This window comes from Coffea eugenioides, chromosome 11 (assembly GCF_003713205.1).
Source record: "Coffea eugenioides isolate CCC68of chromosome 11, Ceug_1.0, whole genome shotgun sequence".
Classification (NCBI taxonomy): domain Eukaryota; kingdom Viridiplantae; phylum Streptophyta; class Magnoliopsida; order Gentianales; family Rubiaceae; genus Coffea; species Coffea eugenioides.
In genome coordinates, this window is record NC_040045.1 from 34,095,356 (window position 1) to 34,118,646 (window position 23,291).

Here is a 23,291-nt window from a genome sequence, read left to right on the forward strand (position 1 = left end):
TACAATACTTGTATTTGGAAGCCTTAAACTTGGTGAATATTTGTCCATATTCTTATAGAAACCTAACATTAGTTTACAATAGGGTTCGGCTTCCTTATTCTAATATAATACTTGTATTTGGAAGGTTTAAACTTATTTGTACTATCATCCCTTAAGTGTAATTTGTCTCATAATTAAATTATAAGTTATAAAAACTTATCTATCAAATCCCTACTTGAAATTCATTTAATCCGGTTAAAGAAGTTCTTAGTGTGTGTGATCCATTAGCTTCTCATATACATTAGCAATAAACAATAAATTATAATTCTTAATAAATAAGAACCAGTTAAATTAAAAATCCTTTTAATTCATCATTGATTCCACTAATCAACCAACTCATTCTTATAGATTAGAATTTAATGCATCATGACCACCTAAGTAATGAAAAAAATAAAGTAAATGACTTCACCTTTCAGTGAACGTTTACTATGTAATTAATATCCTTTTATTACATTTATTTTACATTAATTTTGTGAATAAGTTGTGCCTATTTCATTATGTGATTAATACTCATTTTTTGTACTAAAATATAACTCCAATGAAGATGTACTTAGAAACACTTTCTAAAATTTTTTCACTTAGTGCTAAGAATTCTGAGTTATACAAGTGGCCAGATATGAGATAATTCTTCTTTTATAAGGGATGGTAAATCCTTATAGGTTATTTACCATCTTTTTATACTTCAAATATATACCCCTTTACTAATGATTTGAGCATTCGCTGTTACAGGAACAATCATATAACAAACAAGTATACCATCCGCACTCAGGATACTATGATAACTTTAGATCTAAGGATCACTTACACTTAGAGATTAATATGATAACTTTAGGTCTAAGGATTGCTTACACTTAGAGATTGATTCTTTGGCGTTTAAAGCATATTTCTGTATAGATCAATCTAGTGAATTTGATCGTCCTATCAAGCAACCATATACTAATTTAGGTGTCTTACGTACCATAGTAGATGAGGTTTACTACTTCTCATATAGAAACAGCATAGTATATGCAGTCTAACTGTATTAACAATGCCCTTTCTTGTTAATACTTTGATTAGAGATATTTAAGAATAAACCTTGTTTATAATCGAATGAATTTCACCCTCATAACTCTTATCATTTCATCAATTAAGTTTACTCTAAATGTTTTATCATACTTATATAAATATATTTATGCAATTAATATGACAAAAATGTCATTTATTATAACATAAATAGTTCAAATACGTATTCAGTCTTAAAAGTTGATTGACTTTAGCGAATATACACTATCATATGCTGATTAACCCTTTGGCCCTGCTTCAACTAAATTTGAAGTGAAACCGAATGAGATGTTTTATGTTTAGCTGGTAATCAATTAAATTGCATTTAAACCATTTTTGTTTAAATTTTTAGGGAATTTATTAACAAGTTTCTGTGGTTAAACTTTTTCAAAAGATTTTACAGGATTCTCCAAAGTCGTAGTAACGTTTTTAGTGCTTTCTTATCTGTCCACCTTTAGCACTACAGCAATTTCTTGCTTTTCATTTCCTCCAATCTTTTCTTTCGTCTAGTGGAGCATTATACTACATACGATTGATTTACTTGATATGGCACTCTCATAAGAACCTTGAAGGAATTTTTTTTATATCTATTCAAATGGCAAGGTCTGGAATCAACTTAAGCCATCGATCTGCTGCTTATAGAGCAGTCATAGATGGGAAAAGACAGTCAGTAGAAAACTTTCGCAGTTTCTGGAGGGAAGAAGGTGTGAAACCACTTGCTAAATGTGGTGATACTGTTCTCCATTTTCTGGCCATTCACGGAAATGTGGCTGCCTTCGGATTACTTCTCCAAGATGGTCTTGTGACCAGTGAAAATCTGAAGGCCAAGAATGTCAACGGCGACACTGCATTGCATGAGGCTGCAAGATTTGGTCACAAGGATGTTGCAGAGATCATCTTAAGGACAGAAAGGGATTTAGTGTCTGAGAGCAACAAACTGGGTGAAACCCCTCTTTTTGTGGCTGCTGCATGTGGGAAAAAGGAAGTTTTCTCACTTCTGGAAAAGTATATCGGTGATTACATGATGAGGAGGAATGATGGATGCACAATCCTTCATGCTGCTGTAATTGGAGAATGTTACAGTAAGCTTCTCTATCAAGTAAAATTTTGATTGTCTTTGCAAAAGCTGTCAAGTTTGTTGCTGAATTTGAACTCTATGTTTGTTCAGTTTATCAGTTTATGCTATCTTATCTTTTGTCCAGGTCTATGCTGGTGTAGTATGATGTGGGATATTGTTGCATTAACTTTTAGTCCTTTTCAAGTTTACTGCTTCCTACATGTTTCACTCTATTGTATCAAACAGGTTTGGCAATTGGCATATTGGAGTCCTGTCCTGATCTTGCTGGAAAACGTAATGAAAAAGGAAAAACTGCTTTACATCTTTTGGCTGCAAAACAAGAGTCCTTCAGGAGTGGGTCTGCCTACACGCTCAAAGATCTTCGGAGGAAGTCCCTCATTCCTCTGCATATACTCCGAACTATAATCTATTCTTGTAAGTGCTGTATCATTACCCACATGCAAGTCGCAACATAAGACTTTTCCAAGTCTTAGGAGACATTTGAATTTCTTTTAAGTACTTCAGTACTCTACCCGTAAAGTTGATTAGGCAAATTGCCAATAATCATTAGGCTGAATGTGATGTGGTTTTGAAGTCAATGAAGATCTTATCACGCATATGATTAGTCCCCTCCCTAACATTGGGAGACAAAAGTTTCTAACTAAGATTTAGTGTAGTATGTTCTGGTGACATGATTTTGTAATAAAAGTCATCTAATTTAGTGTTTAATGGTTTAGGATCTATGGAGAAGCAATTTGAACTACCATTTGATCTGCCAGCAGGTTTTTTCGAGGAAGCAGGCTTTAAATGCCCTCAAAATTTTGAAAGAGTGATACTATCAGTTCATTGTGTTGTTGGCAGGTATTGCGGTCTTGTACAAGGAATTGCAAACTGTCAATAATGTAGAAGAACCAAGCAATTCAGCTTCCATTCATAAAGTGAATAGATCTTCTTTTGCCAATTTTATCTTGGGTAAAGCATCTTCTTGTATCTACTTCATATGCATTCATGCTAGTGATGATAGAATATATTGGTAAAATTTTGTTTTCCCAAATTCTTCTTTTGAGAGTTGAAGCATAATGTTGTCTAGCCTACCTTCGTAGTTACAAGAACGTCTTATTTCCTTCGAGTAAATTAGTTTCTTTTTCATGCCTAAGCAATGTAAGAATTTTTTTTTCAAGTGCTATGCAGCTTGGCCTGCAAGCTCTCTTCAATTTCCTTTTACTTCACATATCTTTTATTCATCGGCATGTCGTAGAATAAATATAAATAAGCAATTGCAAGTCTAGAAATTCATTTCGGCCAATTGAACCTCCTCAAACTGTTTCTTTTTGAGAACCCAGAAAATTTGTGCCAAAAGAACAGTTGCTAAGAAGAACAAAAAGCCGAGGACACGTAATGGACCTTGAAGTACTATTTCTGCATCTCCCTTACCAAATCCGCCCACATTGGAGTTACTCATTAATGGTTTATCCAATTTAATTTATTTGCCCTCTAGGTTTTCCTTTGCTTAAAGAAATTGATGATGCAAGGCAAAGCCATGCAGCTGCAGTAATGCTTGCAGAAAGGTTAATCAGAAGAGAAGATTGGAGCCACTATGTGCGTACAGAGGACAAAGATCTTGAAGGCAGCCAGTTCGGGATATCATCAGAAAAGAAAAATAGGATGCCAGATCCACTAATACAAGCAACGAGACTGGGCATCATTGAGGTAGTTCAGGAAATCCTCAGTGTCTACCCAGAAGCTGCATATACCTTCGATGGAAAAGGAAGGAATATACTGCAAATTGCAGTGGAGGAGAAAAAATGGTTCTTGTACGACTACTTGATGACTAGTGGTACTGACATGGACAGGATGCTAAGTGCTATTGATTACGAAGGAAATAGCATTATACATCTCGCAGCACGCCTGGAATCCCCTCCCAGCGCACCCCCTGGAGTTGTTCCGCAAATGATGTGGGAAGTCCTCTGGTTTAAGGTACCAAATTAAATTAATACCAGTATTGCATTGCATGTTGTATTTTGTTTAATTTTCTTTTCCGGACTATTTGCAACTTATGATTGAGCCTTGGCTCCATAGCGGGTGCAATATGACTCTTATCCATATCTCTGGCAACTACAAAATTCTGATGGGAAGACAGCAAAACAAGTATTCGAGACGAACCATGCAAGTCTACGCGAAAATGCTGAGAGAATTGTGAAAGAATTGGCCAACGCTGTGTTGATTGTGTCTGTCCTCATTGGTACCATAAACTTTGCTGCAATTTTTACTGTTCCTGGAGGTTTCGATCAAAATACTGGAGAGGCCATTTTTCTCAAGAACCGGCGCTGGGAATTCGGCTTGTTGATGTTCTACTTAGCAGGAGGGCTGTTCTCCTCTCTGTTCACCATGGGGACTCTGCTGGTGATTATCTTTTTGCGATTTGAAACTGACGATTTTTATGTTTCGCTGCCCTGCTACTATGTGATGGACATGATTTCCATCTTCTACTCTGCGGTCTTCACAATCGTAGCATGTTGCCAAGCATTAATAGTGCAGAAAGTTGTGATTACCGACTTCAGACCCCTGGTGGTGTTCTTCTTTATCTATGGTCTGATGGCCCTTGTGCTCATAGAAACATCATATCGGATGTTTGACTATGTGTATTACCTAATTCGTTATTGCCTTTGTTATAAAGGGCAAGCATCTTAAGAACTGCCCTTGCTTATTCATGTCAATTTCGTGCAGACTGAAAAAGTTTGAGCAAGTTTGTGAAGAACTTTTGCTCGTCGTCTATTGATTTAGGTGAATTTCCTATAGGGAAAAAATCGAGTGAAGAATGTAACAATAAACATGTTCATAAATAAAAGCTGAATACCACCATACTGAATTTTGATAGTAATTTTTTTTTCTTTTTTTTTAAAAAAAATGCTATTTTATTGCTGAAATTAACGAAATTACTAAGAGATCATGGAGACGACTCGGAATCTAGCAAAAACAGGCACAGGCAACAGGAGAGCTACTCTCATACAACTTGCACACGCAGAGAGGGACACTCCTTGGCATCTAGTTTAATAGCGGCCCTAACATCCCTAGGGAGCTGCTGAAGAGATGTACAAAAAAAGTATGGTGAAGATCTCACCGTCGTCAGCCGGTTTGCTGAGGTATTAGCTTCCCTGAATAGATGAGTAACAGATGAGGAAAATTCCCATAACAGCACGCAAATTTGTCGCAAAATATTACAAAGCAGCCACCTAGATACCGCTTTGGAGGTTACCGACCTAACCAAGGTCTCCGAGTCCACTTCCGCTACCAAATGATTCGCCATCCTGCTTTTGCAGATCTGAAGACCATATAATAATGCTAAGCTCTCTGCCATCAGGACATCTGCCTCACCAAACTCCTTGTAACAGGTGAAAATCAAGTGGCCCTCATGAGTCGCAGATCATATCAGAGTAGTTGCTATCACCCTGACCTCCAAAATGCCAAACCTGCCAGTGTAGTGCCTCCAAACTCCAGATGCGACAGGGCCAGTAAGAAATAGATGTGTCATAGATTCTTCATGGGCACCACAACAAACACACCGCGAAACCAAGTTCATTCCACATTTTTTAAGGTTTACCTCTGCTGGCACAAGCTCCGGCGCAGCCTTCAAGGCGAAAAAGAAAATTTTTAAGGGAACCAATTTATTCTAGATAATTTTGTCTAACTGTAGATCTATTCCTTCGTCGCCTTAGAGCCTCTGTTTTCAAACTCGAACCGGACCGGCCGGTCGAATAGGGAACCGGCCAGGTAGTCGGTCCGAGTCACATTAAAAAACCGGAAAATTAAAATCCGGTCAAAGCCGGTCAAAAACCGGGTTTGACCGGGAAAAAACCGATTTTTCCGGTTCAACAGTAATTTTTTTAAAAAAAATTCAAACTTTTTAATATTATGTTTTGACCCCCTAAATTGTTAAAACTTATTGATATACCTCAAATATTTGATACTTTATAAATATTGTCCTAAAATTTGATGTTATTTTTCAATTAAATTCATAATTTTAATTCTAAACTTGTTAATATTTATTAAATAATATAAATTGCTACTTGATTGTTCTAATTTCTTTGTATTTTCTTGTTAAATATATTTGAAACATCAAATATATATGGATATACCTTTATTAATATCAATATATTATTAGATATTATATATATAATATTTTAATTTTTAAATAATTTTTATTTATGACGTCATCCGGTTCGACCCCTATCGACCCCCGGTCGAACCCATTGACCCCTAACCCCTGACCTCGGCCGAGTCGCTATCCGGTCCGGTTTTGAAAACATAGCTTAGAGCCTCCCAAGTAGACTTAACCGTGAACTCCCCAGACAGTGAGTCATTTCATGCCATGCAGTCCTCTTGGTTCGGGTGCAACTGTATTTCCTAAATCATGATGACGACCTCCACTGGCAACCAAGCCTTCAGACGTTTCACGTTCCACCCATTTTCCCCATAGAACTCTGCCATCAGCATATGAGGGGGTCGCTGATAGGTTGCAATTTTATCATTTATTTTATTATTAATTTCCTCTATTACCTAACCCGATGTGAATTAATTATTAGATTCTACTCACTTTTAGTATTTTGCATTTATTTCAGGGAGTACAACGAAAATATGATAACAGGTGCCAATTTGTCAGGAAAAAAGCCCAAGTCACAGAGCTTAGCCCAAGGGCATTGTTGGCAAAGGAAAAAATCTTTTGCCCTTTCTTTTGGCAACGGCTGAACCGAAGAGGGGTTGTTCCTTTCCCTTGGGGAGCCGCCGCACAAGGCAGGGGCAATAGATAGGAACTAGAATAAGAATTGCAAAGGAGGAGCACTATCTTTTTGGTCTTCTTTAGTTTTTCGTCTTGTAGCGTAGCATAGAGCTTTTGACTTTTCTTTCTTTTTAGCTTTTAGTAGTTTCTTGTCTTCCTTCGTATGTTAGACAAGAGTAAAAGCAATCAATCAACTCCTGTAGCTTACTTTTCTTATTGATTAGAGCGAATTGAATTTGCCCAATTCATGGATACGAAGGTCGTAAATATTGCCGCAATTTTGCGTGGATTTTGTTCATCAAATATAAGCTAATTTCACCACTCTAATCAAGAAACAACAGATGCTTTGGGTCGCCTAAAAATTGTGAGATCGATTTAATTTATCTTTTTTTCTATTTATTGGTATTCGCATATTCCTTGGTTGCAGTGCTTATGATTGTGTAATTAATTGATTGTCTTGGATCCGAATAATTAGTTAATTTGATAATCTATTGTCAATTGGGATGTTGAATCCGTAATTGTTTAATTGTCTCAAAATAGTGGCAACTGACATGATTAGATTTGTGTCAGGAGGATACGCGGGCTAACCTAAAATAACCCTGGTAGTGCGTTATTTGGTTAGAATAGGGCTCCTCTAATACGTAAGGCAATTGGGGAATTAAATCTTACGGGCATACCTAAGATTATCTCTCAATTAGGGCAGTGATTAACGGGCGTACCTTAATCATCGACACAGTAAGGAGGGGTTGACTGTCATCGCTTGTTTGACAGTTATAACCTGTTTGACAGTTATAACCTATTTGTTAGTAAATAATTGGAATTGGCTTTGCATCGATGATCAATTAGGTGAACCATTGTTGAAATTATTTCTTGGCTAGATCCTTAATTATCACCCATTTTATTTTAGTAATTTATTATTTAATTTTTAGTAGGTTCCTAGATTTTATTTGAATCCCTTTGATTGTCACCTTCTGCACAAAAACACCCCCTTTGTTACTGTGAATTTGAAAAGAAATAGTTACACCAAATCCCTGTGAATTCGACCCTACTTACCACTATCTATTGAAATTAACTTTAGTTGAGCAGGTTTTTATTATTGCACAGGTTGACAACCTGTCAATTTTTGGCGTCGTTGCCGGGGATTGGTGCCAGATTAATTTGTTTCTTTTTTAGTTCACCTTGTTTTCATTTTTAATTTATTTTTCTCTTATTTTTTTTATATAGTTTATGGCTGCTAACATCCCGTATTTTGATGATAGACTGGATTTTATTCCTGAATGGGGTTATGAGACTCATGTTTTTCCTAATGATCAATGGGCTATTGCAAATTGTGAAACTTATTTTGCCTCAAATTATTCAACCGACACATGCCCCGCATTTCAAGATAATCTAAGTGCTCCAATTGATACTTTTGGAGATTTTCCACCTCGATTTCAAACGTGGTATGACCCTTACCCAAACAGATATGATCAAGGATGGTGGAATAATTCCAATTTTAATTATGCAACCGGACCAATGGATTTTCAACAGCAAGAGTCTCAACAATCATCCTCCGTGTTAGGTATGTCTCTTGAAGAAATGATGGAATTACTAATTGCTAATTCATATCGATCTCAACAGGAGTTACAAGCGATGGCGGATCAAATGAATCAATTGACATCCAGGATAGCGCAATTAGCTTCTCACCTTGAAGAATTGCCCTCACAAACCAATATCAACCTTGAAGAAGATGAGAGTGCAATTATCCGGCCAAATGACATGGAACTGCAAGAGTTTCAAGGAAACAGATCTAAAGATGTAGTTAAAAAGGAAAGTGAAGTGCAAGAAATGAGACCCCAATATCAATTCGTCCAAGTGAATGAATCCAGTGTACAATCTCCAAATGCGGTGATATCTTCTCCATCCCTTAATCAATATTTTCCCGACTCCTATTCTTCAACTCCTGTTACTGAAATTGATTTTATTATACCAGAAAATTTAAAATTTCATGACAGGAATAAGTTAAGAGTAGAGATGGCAAAATATCTTGAACCAATAAATGCAAGTGAGGGAGGAGTGAATGGAGAATGCAAATTATCATCGACTTGTTTGGCGCCATTTACTAGTCCATGGAAGCCCGTAACTCGTGTGCTCAAGGATTATTCTATTTATGAGGGTTATCAGGACTATATAGAGGATGAAACATTAAGACGAGTCACAAGATTTTATCCTCTATGAACAATACATGATAATGTCTAGCCAAAAACTTTAAAGAAAGACGCTCATTGGGAGGCAACCCAATTTCTTTTAGTTGTTTGTTCAATTTTGTTTGATAGTTTGAATATGTTTTTCCGTGGATTTGACTGATTTTTTGCTTCAATTTTCGTTTTTAATGATTTGTAGGTGTCCTTCTGTCATGACGCGCCCGCGTCATGACGTATGGAGAGCTCACGGTCAGAATCGTCAGAAGGGGTTCTTGCCCGCGCCCGCGTCATGACGTATGGAGAGCTCATGGTCAGAATCGTCAGAAGGGGTTCTTGCCCTCTTGACGTGTCCGCGTCAAGTAACCAGGAAAGCTTCTCATTCCGTGCCTTCTTGACGTGCCCGCGTCACGTTCGCGGGAAAGAATTTGGTAGCATTCATGCAGCATTCGAGTCTTATGCCTCAATTTGGGTACCACCCACCACTTTGACCCCACTTCAGGGAAGTTTTGTTACCCTCTCCCCTACTTGTAATGTTAATTTTGCTACATTGAGGGCAATGTATTGTTTAGGTGTGGGGGGGGGGGATCAAATCAGTTGTGGTTTTAGTTTTTAGTAGTTTTTAGTTTTTAGGTTTTTTTCCTTTATTTTTAGTTTGTTATTTGTCTAGTTTTCGTTTACTTTCCGTCATTTATCTGTCTAACTCTCCTATGACTGCCAAGTTTGATGTCGGATTGTTACCTCTATTTCTGCTATTGATAAATTTTAATAATAAAAGTGTATCAAGTTAATGTGGTTGAATCCAAAAACATCTCTTTGGTGAATATCAGTGATTGTTTTATTCTTATAATTTTTGGTTAACTTTCCTAGGTATAGGGAATAATTGTTGGCATTTTCATGTGAATTGGTCCGGTTATTAACCTTAGTTCTCCATGTTTGAAAATGAGGCTAGCTGATATAAATTCTCTTTTGATTTTTGTGTTATTTTGAGTTTTTGTGTTATTTGGCTGTGAATAAGAATTGACTGTACTCCGCTAGTCTTTACTATCGAGTAACAGGGGATTTTCACCAAAAGTGTCGATTCTCACGTCAAAAAGTAGTAATTGCTATGAGTACGTGGTCACATGGCGATAGAAGCTGAGTAACCGGGCTCTTTCATTTGACAAATGTTAGAGTTCGCGTCAAAAGGTTCCGATGGCTTGAGACCAAGTCTTTTGTTCTTATATATATAAAAAAAAAAGAAGAGAAAAGTGTGAAAAAAAAAGAAAAAAAGGAGAGTGTGAAGTTGTGTTAGTGTGTGTTATAAGTCAGCTTGCCGAATTATGGATTTAATGTTGAGATTTTGGTTAATAGTTGGACCATTTGTTGATAAATGTTGCACGTCATTCCTTTTTCTTAGATTAGTTAACTTGAAATTAGAGGAGTTTGTGGTTTAGAAGCTAACCGGAGTGATATTTCTTGGACTTGACCATTGATGCTTGATTATTATTTTTCTTGGTATCTTGGCAATTCGGTGGATAGAGCAGTAGCCACTATCAAATATTGGTGTTTGTTTGTTGTTCTCATGCTTGAGGGCAAGTATGGTTTAGGTGTGGGGGGAATTGATAGGTTACAATTTTATCATTTATTTTATTATTAATTTTCTCTATTACCTAACCCGATGTGAATTAATTATTAGATTCTACTCACTTTTAGTATTTTGCATTTATTTCAGGGAGTAGAACGAAAATATGATAACAGGTGCCAATTTGTCAGGAAAAAAGCCCAAGTCACAGAGCTTAGCCCAAGGGCATTGTTGGCAAAGGAAAAAATCTTTTGCCCTTTCTTTTGGCAATGGCTGAACCGAAGAGGGGTTGTTCCTTTCCCTTGGGGAGCCGCCGCACAAGGCAGGGGCAATAGATAGGAACTAGAATAAGAATTGCAGAGAAGGAGCACTATCTTTTTGGTCTTCTTTAGTTTTTCGTCTTGTAGCGTAGCATGGAGCTTTTGACTTTTCTTTCTTTTTAGCTTTTAGTAGTTTCTTGTCTTCCTTCGTATGTCAGACAAGAGTAAAAGCAATCAATCAACTCCTGTAGCTTACTTTTCTTATTGATTAGAGCGAATTGAATTTGCCCAATTCATGGATACGAAGGCCGTAACTATTGCCGCAATTTTGCGTGGATTTTGTTCATCAAACATGAGCTAATTTCACCAATCTAGTCAAGAAACAACGGATGCTTTGGGTCGCCTAAAAATTGTGAGATCGATTTAATTTTATCTTTTTCTCTATTTATTGGTATTCGCATATTCCTTGGTTGCAGTGCTTATGATTGTGTAATTAATTGATTGTCTTGGATCCGATAATTAGTTAATTTGATAATCTATTGTCAATTGGAACATTGAATCCGTAATTGTTTAATTGTCTCAAAATAGTGACAACTGGCATGATTAGATTTGTGTCAGGGAGGATACGCGGGCTAACCTAAAATAACCCTGGTAGTGCGTTATTTGGTTAGAATAGGGCTCCTCTAATACGTAAGGCAATTGGGGAATTAAATCTTACGGGCGTACCTAAAATTATCTCTCAATTAGGGTAGTGATTAACGGACGTACCTTAATCATTGACACAGTAAGGAGGGGTTGACTGTCATCGCTTGTTTGACAGTTATAACCTATTTGTTAGTAAATAATTGGAATTGGCTTTGCATCGATGATCAATTAGGTGAACCATTGTTGAAGTTATTTCTTGGCTAGATCCTTAATTATCACCCATTTTATTTTAGTAATTTGTTATTTAATTTTTAGTGGCTTCCTAGATTTTATTTGAATCTCTTTGATTGTCACCTTCTGCACAAAAACACCCCCTTTGTTACTGTGAATTTGAAAAGAAACAGTTACACCCAATCCCTGTGGATTCGACCCTGCTTACCACTATCTACAGAAATTAACTTTTGTTGAGCAGGTTTTTATTATTGCGCAGACTGACAACCTGTCAGTCACATATGGCCACCTAATCAGCTAAGGGTATCTTAAAAAGCCATCGATCATACCAGAAGTCAACAAACCCCTTATCTAAGCACCATTGGATTCTACTCTCAGCTAAATCACGAACACCTTGTAACCTTCTCCAAGATAATGGTGGTTTATTAATTGGAGCTCTGAGAGGGCAACAGCCCTTTATATACTGCTCATGCATAAAGTCAGCCCATATGGATTCCATCCTGCGTAGTGGCCACGATAGCTTGCACGCAAATGCCAAGGACATATCCTTGAACGAGCGAATTCCAAGCCCTCCCTCCTCCAGCGGATAGCAAATTTTCTCCCACGATATCCAGTGTATGCCCTCCCTCCTCAAGCGTAGTCATCTTGAAAACCAATAAGCAATAAATTGGCTCACTCAAGATCTTAATAAAAGAAAAAAAAAACTCAAAATCTTATAAATTCGACTAAAAGTTCTTGGGAAGCCAATGCCTTTACATCTGTCAAAGGTCAATACGTTTTAAAGTTTAGTCTTAAGTTATTCTAAATTTAATAATCAATTTGTGCAGCAGTTCTCAAAGCCTTTAAAGAACGAATTTTCCTTTTAAAATCTTTGACAAATCATTTTCTTTAAAGAATTTTACAAAAAGAAAAATAGAAGCAAACAGGAAAGCTCAGCTCCTTTCTATTGATGTAACTTGCATCAAGCGCATTACAAAGTCAACCGCAAAATGCAAGAAAAAACAAAGAATAAATCACTAGTAACCTCCCGTGACTTTTAAGTGTTTGCACATTATTGCACGACTCTATAATATTTTAAAATATCCATATAATTCCCAGTGATTTTATTTAAAGTGGATATTTAATCATTATTATATAAAAAGTATGATAAGTCTTAGCAATAGGGAGTATAAGTATAAGCATATTTTGATCTTAGTTTTTGTTATGCCTAAATCACCCTCATGTCTTTTAATTAAAATGATTATATTTCAATCATGACACTAATAAGAAAAATAAAATTTTTTAATAAATTACATCTAAAAAATGTTGGTAATTAAAATTAAAAACTACCACTTACCACTATATTCACCAATCATTTTCTTCATATCCAATTATTATATGTGTTAAAATTATCTTCAATTATGATATTCTTATGCATTTAAAGCTAACTATTTTATATATATATTGGTTAAGAAGAAAATCACAATTAATCAGAAGACAAAAGGTTATAAACAATTAATGAGAAAAAAAGGTTAAATTGATGATTAAATTCATTATATTATATCATATTGACTAAGAAAAATTCAAAAAAATTATCAATAATTATAAAAAATATAACAAAAAAGGTTTACAACTACTGAAATTGATTAAAATTTGTTGTATCCAAATCATAATGTTTTATTATGTATTTTGGTTACGTTTTGTTTTATACATTGGTTTGATAGAGCATAGAAAATTTCCTTTTCTTATTGTCACAATGCAAGTAAAATATGCAACAACTTAGTTTAGATATGATAATCTTCCATCTTCAGAGTTCAATAAATTTTAATTTCTTTGCATAAAATAAACATTTTTTACAACTAGCAATTGCTTAATTTTGTTTATTATATGGTTTCTTAATCAATATTATACCAAGAACTTAGTTTAAATGTGATAATCTTCCATCTTCGGAGTTTTTATAACTGTAAAATGCATAATAAACTTTTAATTGTTTTGTACACAATAAACATTTTGTACAATTATCAATTGCTTAATTTTGTTCATTATATAGTACCTTAATTTATATTACACCAATAATCAAAGTTTACACAAAAATTTAATATATCAAAGGTTTTTTTATCTTGGAAAAAAATTCACATGCATAAAGGAAAATATTGCACATGCTTTGCACGTGAGTATAATAACACAAATATAATATTTTTGTAGCTACTAAAATTTGTTGTGAAGTTTTGATTATCTAACTCATAATATAATCACGTGAGTATAATAATCCAAATATAATATTTTTGTAGCTACTAAAATTTGTTGTGGAAATTTTGATTATCTACCTCATAGTATAATTTATGCATGCTTTTCAATTTCTTTAACCAATTTTGGTTGCAAACATTATTAAAATTGAACTCTTTGACATAAAGCTATTAGAACTTTTTTTTGAGCTTTTATTGATTAAATTTGGATTGAACTTTATAGCAATTGTGAATATTATCATGTTTTACCAAAGGTGCTATGATTACCCTTAAATTATAAAATTGTACTTTTTTGTTTAGTTCAAAATAATATTATTGAGAAGAAAATATATATGCACACATCAAATATGCATATGAGAAGCAAATCTAATTTGCAAGTGTAACTAAAATTTTAAAAGGGTCATTATAATTTCTAGATATTTGAGTTGTCAACTCTTGATAAGGCACATCCTATGTTTTCCCCAATATTTGCCTCTACAACAACAACACTCACTGAGGTGAACAAGTTATATATTGTAGTTAAGTCTAATCCATTATTGCGAGATCTCATCTCATAATAAAACATATCCTTAGTAGAGTACTCTTTACTAAGGTGCACAAAGTAATATCGGACAAAAACTCATGTTTTTTATAACAATAGAAGGCAACTTATGTCCAGACTTAATATTTAATTGAGGGATTATAGACACATTTAAGTATGTTTGCATTTGGTCTCATCAAGTATATAGCATGCATATTTGTTTATTAATATAAATAAATAAACATAAACATGAATGATTATGGTCAAACTAAGGGACAATAAATATCTCCATGCCCTGTACTTCTTTTGTATGTCCGCTATGGTGGAATTGGTGCTGTTTCCATCTCCTTTGTATATTACAAATATAAATCTAGTCCAAACATTTTAGATCCTCATTCTCTCCCTATCCCTAATATAGTACATTACATAATATTGAGAAAAACCTTGAGTAACATTCAAGGGAAGCGAGATGAGAAGATATTTTGCATTAAGAGTGTATAGCAAAGGTAGGACACGTAGGCCCTATTCCAGAAATACCAAAACCAAACCATACAAACATTCAACCATTCACAATCATATTGGTCTTAATCCATAGCCATCCATCATGCATGCACATAATACAATATTAAATGAAAGCATAATAAAAGTATTTATTTAATTCTAATCATGAATCATCGTATGCTTAAACTTTAGGGAGAATTGTAGTTTTAGTCCCCAATGTATTACCCATGCACAGAACTGGTCCTCAATCCATTTCAAAAAGTAAATTTGGTCCCTAATCTATCCAATTTTGCGTAAAATTGGACAATTGACAGGTTCCTTCCAACTGACTAACGGAATGTGGCGCGTGCACTCACTGTACCAGAACATGCAAGTGGTTCCAATTTTGCTGTCCCCTGCAACGGGGCAAAAAGGAAATAAGAAAGAAGAATTGGAAGAAGGAGGGTATATAGCAGGCGGTAGGAATCATAAACAAAAGAACCACACGCCAAGTGATCATAAGCCTCCTCCTTCCATATCTATCAACAAAACACAACTAATGATGGACCCAATTGCGTTGAGACCAGAAGTGATGAGGGACAGTGCCAAAGCAGTCCGGTTTGAAGCAAAACCAGCGAACTGGATTATGCTTGGACTATAATACATGACAGTATTGATGCCAACAAATTGCTGAGCCACCTGAACTGTAATCCCAGCATATAGTCCCCTCCGGAAAACAGGATAACTCAAGGCTTGCCTTACTTTTGAAATCAAGCTGCCTTCTCCTACAAAATCTTGTTGGGCCATTTCCTCATCAACTGATGATTTCAGGGCCTGCATTTCCCCCTCATCTTCCTCAGTAGGATAAATCCTCTGTAATATGGATTTGGCCTCGTCAACTTTACCCTGCTTGGCAAAGGGGAGTCGTAAATTACAAAAGGCAAAAGCAGACTGAGGCGATAAAAATGTAATCGAGTAAAGAGCGGCTTCTTTCTTTACGCATTGGACAACAACGGAGCAAGAAGATGGCCAATTCTTACGTGGATGAAAGCCAAATTGATAAGATAGGATAATTAAGAAACCATTTGTGCTAACAAGAGCACCTCTGATTCTGTGGGGTGAGGCTTCCGAAATGTAAAGAGGCTCAGTCATGGATGCCATCCCAACCCCTAAGCCAACAAATATTCTCCCAACAGTGATCATCCAGGGAGCTCGAGAAACGGCCATAACGATAGCTCCAACAAAGAAGAGAATATCAGCCGCCAAAATGGAGATTTTGCGACCGAATTTGTCATTGATCTATTCGCCAAATGCAGCACCAAGAATAGCTCCTGCAACAGCCATGCTGACAATTGTCTCCTAAAAATTTTTGAACAAGAACAGTTTACCTGGAGTAGTAGTAATTGAACAAGGAGAAATTCTTGAGAGAGGATGATGAAAAGTGAAAGAAAGTCGTGGTACCTGGAGCCATGTCTTCCCGTCAACAGCTTTGAAGTCGTTTCTAATGTAAAGGAGGGCACCGGAAATAACTCCTGCAGCAAATTAGGGATGCAACTTGCAAGAGCATGGTTCAAAGTCACGGTCGCGGTCGCAGTCGCGGCCGGGAACGTTCCACATTGGTCTCGGCATATCAATCACGGTCTCGTGAGATGCAAATTTTAAAGTATTTAATATTCTAAAAATTATTGATAATATAAAAAGTATGCTAAATAAAAATAATTAAAAAATAGCAAAAGAAACGGCCAAGTCAATCCGTCGCGGTGTGACTCGGCTGATTTCTCGTCTTGACTCGGGATAACTTGGAGTGACTCGACCGAGTCAATCCGTCACGGTGATGACTCGGCCGATTTCTCGGCGAGTCAAGTATTTCGGTATCGTTTCATCACGGTATCGTATCGGTAGGGGTCGAGACGGTGACGACTCGGCCGAGACTTTGAACCATGTGCAAGAAGCGAATAAAAAGGGATGCAATCTTCTGTGAATGAAGCACCGGGGGGTGGGTGGGGTGGCTTTCTGGATTACCTGTGTCATAACCAAAGAGGAGATCTCCAATTCCAGCGGATAAGGCCAATCTCATGATGTAGGGTGTGACAGCCCCACCTTCCCCTAAGGCGAACCAAAGGGGTTAGCGGACTGCCTGCCCAACTCTCGTCAGGACTAACGGTTCAGTTTAGAGCCGTCTAATACGTTCCGGAACATACAAACGCGCATAAACAAGTCAAAATCACAAAATAAAAAAAAAATGAAAACGGAGTCGGCCATAAATAGTAACCGACACGTCAAAATCCAACCAAGCATCAATCAAATATATACATCTTGAAATTAAGCATATACAATCCAAAGTGGCATACAAAAGTATTCAAAAGTTGATATATGTACGGTTTGCCAAATTAAAAGAGAAACGGACCCAAAAGTACATTTAGGGTTTCAATCAATGAGCTATACAAAAGATATGTCCATCTAGCTCAATTCGGCAACCAACTATCAAATCCAGTCCAAAAGGATTTATTTTCCTGTAAGGAAAATAAAAGGGACAGAAAGGGGTGAGCTTGCGCTCAATGAGGTACCAGACATATAGCAGTAAAATCATGGTATACAAACATTTAACAAATCAGGTACACATGCCAGATGTAAAGTAAAGGAACCAATGAATCAAATAGGAAGGATACAAGTGGCTCTCAGGAGCCAAATTCCCATTTGCATCACCGAAACATGATCGAAATAATAGTTGACACTCCGTCAACGCTAAAGAAGTATCCAATACCGTAGACTCCACTTTCTCCGATTCCTTCCACCTCACATACCCCTACCGGGCCCGAAATCCAATCAGATCAGAAATGGTAATACTCGAGTATACCGGAATCAAGGGTCTCAATACCCAAAAATCCCAAAACAGACTACCGTGGTTCGTTGTCTAATCGATCAGGCCCTTGCCGGCCCGACTCGAGTAACTAGCCACAGGGGTTGAACTCAGAGGTCACAGAAAGGTCGTTGGATACAAGTTTCCAAACGACGTCAGAACAGATACAGATACAGATACCAGATACAGATACCAGATTCAGATACGCACTCAAAATTGGCATATGAACAGACAAGAGAACGAGTGTGATAAAGTACACCCTCGTCTCAAACAGAATAAACAGATAGTTCAGTCGTTCATATCACAGATTGCATGTACAAAAACCGAGTTAAACAACAACAAGTGAGGGGAGTGGTACACTCACCGGTGTCAGTACAGATACCTCAAAAGTTTTCACTTCAGATTGGCTTTAATCGCCAAGAAACCCTAAAATAATCAAAGTAAACCAATTGAAGGTTTCACATCCAGAATCGAGTAAACGGAATGCACAAGTGAGGCTCGACTACACGTCGTATGCCTCGCCAAATAATTACTAATGCAAGGGTGCAAAACATGATTTTTGAAAACGAAAAGGTAACATGAAGACCTAGGTTCAAACAACTCAAAAGCCCTTCATTTCTACCAAAAGGCAATTCAAACTTAAAGGAACCAAACGGCCTAGAAAATTGGACAGCATTTTTCCTAAATTTGCTTACTTTTCCAGCCGTCATGGCTTCATTATGTCCTCAGCCAGCCCCAAAGTCACACACAAAATAAATTCATTCAATAGCCGTTCAGTAAGCTCCAAGTAGTACAAGTACAATTCAAGTTCGGGAAAAGTCCGGAAATGAAAGTCAAGCCCTAAAATATTCAAATAAACACAATAAGACTCAATTACAAGTCATAAACCAATTCCAAATACCACCAAAATAGGGCTCCATAAGAATGCATAAGCATTAGAGGAAACCAAAAAAATCCGGAAATGGAGTTAAGTGTTAACCCAAAAAAAATAGTTTTTGACATCATTTTGCGGTTTTGGCACCATCGGCACTACGATTATCGGATGGAGGTACAAGATACACCGTTTCGAAGCTAAGAGATAGGGCTACAATGTTGAAGAAGGCTACTCTGTCCAGTTTCGAGTGTAACCAGGTCAAAAATGCAAGATACTAAACCAGAACCGCAAAAACAGGTTCACAAACCGCATTCTGGTTCAAACATTATAAGTCAGGCTACCTAAGTCCAAATCAAGTGATTCCAAAGCCATCCAAAAGCTAAGATACACGGTTACAATTCATTCGAAAACCTTAACAACCAATTCTGAAGTATTCCTAACCAAAATAACCAATTACAGACGCAATTCTCAAATTCGGGTAGAAACAGGGCAGCAGGGGTAATTCAGTCTTTTCACAATCTACGTTGCTGCGATTGATCTGAAATTTTGCAGGCATCTCTAAAATATCATCCCCTACAACTTTTATGTTTTAACCCAAGGCCAATTCGGCCTCTAACTATGAGCTACAGTGCCAAGCAGAATGAAGAACAATGAAACCCCAACTTTCCAATTTTCTTTCCAAAACAGAAATTTTTTGCAATTATCCACTTTTTCCACCTTCTAGCTTCCTTAAATACCATTTCCAATCATCATACATGACCCCATAATAATGATCATATAAAAACAGAAAAATCACCAATAATTATAAAACTTCACCAATTCAACCAAAATCAAGATATAATCCATAAACTTACATCTTAAACTACCACAAATCATGAATTAAACATCATTAGATGGAGGAGAGGGGTCCTTCACTACTCACCTTAGTAAAACAAGAGAGAGAGCAACTAATCACCTTAGCCTTCCAAACAACTCCACTAAACACCTCACAATCACTCATTTAAGGTTTTCTATGGAACAAAAGTAAGATTAAGTGGTTGATTTGGTAGATTTGAGCAAGAAATGAAGGCAAAAATTGGAAGCTTTTCTCTCTTTTTCTCCCTAAGAAATTCGGCCAAGAGGATGAGAAATGAAGATGATTTTTGGCCAATTTTAATTAAATGGTAAAGTTTCAATTTTAATTAAATGGTAAAGTTATGAATAGTAGTCAAACTTAAGAATTAATCTTATGGTGACACTTGTCACCCTATTTAATGCATCTCTATCTCTTTGTTCCTCTCACACCAATCCACTTGGGTAACCTCTAATTATCTCTTAGCACCCGATAATTTAAACCCAATATCCGAAACTTAACCTAGTTGGCCGAATTTTTCCAAATTTTCCGCACTAGCGGGTCCCACGTCCGATATATACTCTTAATTTCTCAAAAACTATTCGATACTAGAAAAATCACCTAAAAACTCTATTTACTCATAAAAATTATCTAGAAATTTTTCCTAAGCAAGAAAATGCAGAAAACATGCCATTAAAGATAATAAAACCTAGAAAATGAAAAAGTTACGGGTTCTCACATAGGGTGTCTTCCATGTTGTGCGCCAACACTCCGTGAATTCAGTTCTGCCGGCTTTTGAGACTCCCCCTTCAACCATCTTGATTAAATTTTCTTTTTCTTCTTCAATGTTGGTTGTTGTAGAAGAAGAACTGAGGGGCTCTTGGAAACTTGCACTAAAGAAAGAAGGAAAGGCCGAAAAAAAAGAAAAAAGAGAGAATGGTGTGTGAGTTCTGAGATGGCACTGACCAAAGTTGGCTTGAATAATTCTTCTCCTCTTTGTCCTTCGGCCACTTCTCCTTTTTGTGTTTAACTTGGAAGAGAGCAAGGTGACCGCCTTCTCACCTCTCTCCAGTCCGGAACTGGAAGCCAACATTACAAAATTCTTGAGAGCAAGGTGACTGCCTTCTCACCTTAATTTATATGTCGCGCAAAGATTTCATAATGGATGCTTCGAATATCAGTACACTTGGTGTGTGGTTCTTTTCTTTCTGATTCCTCCCGCCTGCTATATAGCCTCCTGCTTCCAATTCTTCTTTCTTATTTCCTTTTTGCCCCGTTGCAGGGGATAGCAAAATTGGAACCACTTGCATGTTCTGGTACAGAGAGTACACGCGCCACATTCCGTTAGTCAATTGGAAGGAATCTGTCAATTGTCCAATTTTACGCAAAATTGGATAGATTAGGGACCAAATTTACTTTTTGAAATAGATTGAGAACTAGTTCCGTGCATGGGTAATACATTGGGAATTAAAACTACAATTCTCCCTAAACTTTAAATCATTTAAAGTTTCAACTCTTGAAGTTTTTCTTTTTATTTATTTTAAAATTATGGAAAACACTCTCTAATTTCATTAGAACAATTTTCAATATTTTAAAACCATGAACAAAAGTTTTTCGTAATCCTATTATGAGCCTAAGTTAAAATTAGGATTTTCTAGTCCAGCTAGAATTTCCTAACTTACTTAGGTTTGGAAATTTTCTCTTAAACCATTTTAGAATTTCAAATACTAACTTTGGAGCACTTTTCTAATTTATTTCATTAAATTAGAAAGCTTCTAAAAGTATATGAACATTTATCAAATTTAATCTCATCAAATTTGGAAGTTTTAAAGTTGGTTACACTTTCTTAATTTTAGTCTCACTAAAATTGAGTAAGTTTCCAAAACTCAATTGAACAATTTCTTGTCCAATTTGGATTTCTAGAATTTCTAGGAAAGTACAATAATTCTAATCATATTAGAAATATAGGAACTTTCCACGTTAGTTTAGAAAACTAAACACAAAAGGGAAACCAATGACTAAAAACTTTTGTCATAGGAAATTAACCAGTTGCTTAACTGTCCTTTTTCTAGAAAATTTCCTGCAAATACCTTAATTGTAATCATATTAGAATTATAGGAAATTTCAAGTTAGTTTATAAATCCAAACACAAGAGAAAATCAATAACCAAATTTTATTTGTCATCCGAAACAAAATAGTTTCGTCAATTTCGTTTTTCCAGAAAGTTTCCAGCAATTGTTAACCAATCAAACTTCATCTTCACCACCATCGCATGGCTGGAATTTGAAGCAACGAAGAACAAAAATTTCAGCTAACCAGCCACCGCAAAATCACATTAAAAACTGCTGCAATCCAGTGTTCTTGACGCAACTTCCCGTGATTAAATTTTGCAGAGTTTTTGATCTTTAATCCAGGTGCGAGCATCTTATCTAGCCGTGACTTTAATCGAGGTTTTTTTTTTTTTGACTTTAAATTCATGGACCCAGTGATTTTAATCAAGGTTACGGTGGACCTAACAATTCTTCTTTATTCATTGTATATTTTAATAGCTATCCGTGCCAGAGAATTCATGCATCAACAATTTTTTAAGGGAAAAAGACACTTTTTATCCATTCATATCACGAAAAGCAGTCACATTTCCGGAACGGCCGTGGCTTTCGTCAACATGGACAACGCTGTCTTTTTGTTTCTATTCGTTCTTTTGCTATTGGTTTTTCTATTTGTGATCTAAACAGAAAAGGATAGCCACAAATCCTATTGTTTTGACGAAAATTCCCGATTACAGTCATTGAAAAACTCAAGAACAATTCTCAGAAAAATTTTCAATCACTTTTGTTCATATAAAAACTCAAACCAACTACAAGAATAGCATATAATCATGATCTCATCATCATCCATGAAATTAAATAAATTTCTTACATGAATTAATTAAACCTGGCTCCAATACCACTGTAAGGAATCATAAACACATGCATACAGAAAATTTTAAAATTTTTTATTTGATTAGTTGATCAACCTTTGATTAAATCTATGTGACATAAAGTTAGTTTAATTTAAGAATATTACCTCAACCCAGGAAGATCTTCTTAGCCCAGTGGAAATTTATGCAGAGGGGTAAAGGAATCCACGTAGCCTCACATCTCCACACGAACCTCCTTAACTAGAATCTTCTAGGTCGAATTACTTTAAATTAGATTAGTACTAGTTATTACCAAAACACCTTCCATAAATTGGTTGTAAAAAATCCTAATTTTTCATAGAGAAACTTGCCCTAATGAGAGATGTGCTTTTTTCCTTATTTCTTGGATGAATTTTAGATGTTTTTCTCTCAAGATTTTTCTCAAAAATCTCACAAGACAATTATGCATCAATTAGTCTTGTTAGCAAAAAATTAGTGAGTATTTATAGATAAATAAGTTATTTATATCCTTATAGAAATATAAAACTAGTTTACAATAGGATTTAGTTTTCTTATTCTAATACAATACTTGTATTGGGAAGCCCTAAAATTAGTGAATATTTATAGACAAATAAGTTGTCCATATCCTTATTGAAACCTAACGTCAGTTTACAATAGGATTCATCTTTGTTATTCTAATATTTGGAAGGTTTAATCTTATTTGTACTATAAGTTTCTCAAGTTTAATTTGTCTCATAAATTAAATTATAAGTTATAAAAACTTATCTATCAAATCCCTACTTGAAA

General features: G+C 35.8%; 1 protein-coding gene and 1 pseudogene across 1 annotated transcript; one reads left to right on the forward strand and one right to left on the reverse strand.

Moving 5' to 3' along the window:
- Positions 1-1,675: 1,675 nt before the first annotated feature.
- LOC113752342 (protein ACCELERATED CELL DEATH 6-like) lies at positions 1,676-4,828 on the forward strand. Its single transcript, XM_027296458.1, has 5 exons — positions 1,676-2,162; positions 2,384-2,572; positions 2,999-3,109; positions 3,636-4,114; positions 4,217-4,828. The coding sequence occupies exons 1-5, from the start codon at positions 1,676-1,678 to the stop codon at positions 4,826-4,828; spliced, it is 1,878 nt and encodes a 625-aa protein (XP_027152259.1).
- Positions 4,829-5,397: 569 nt separating this feature from the next.
- On the reverse strand, positions 5,398-20,402 carry LOC113752343 (annotated as a pseudogene).
- Positions 20,403-23,291: the final 2,889 nt, after the last annotated feature.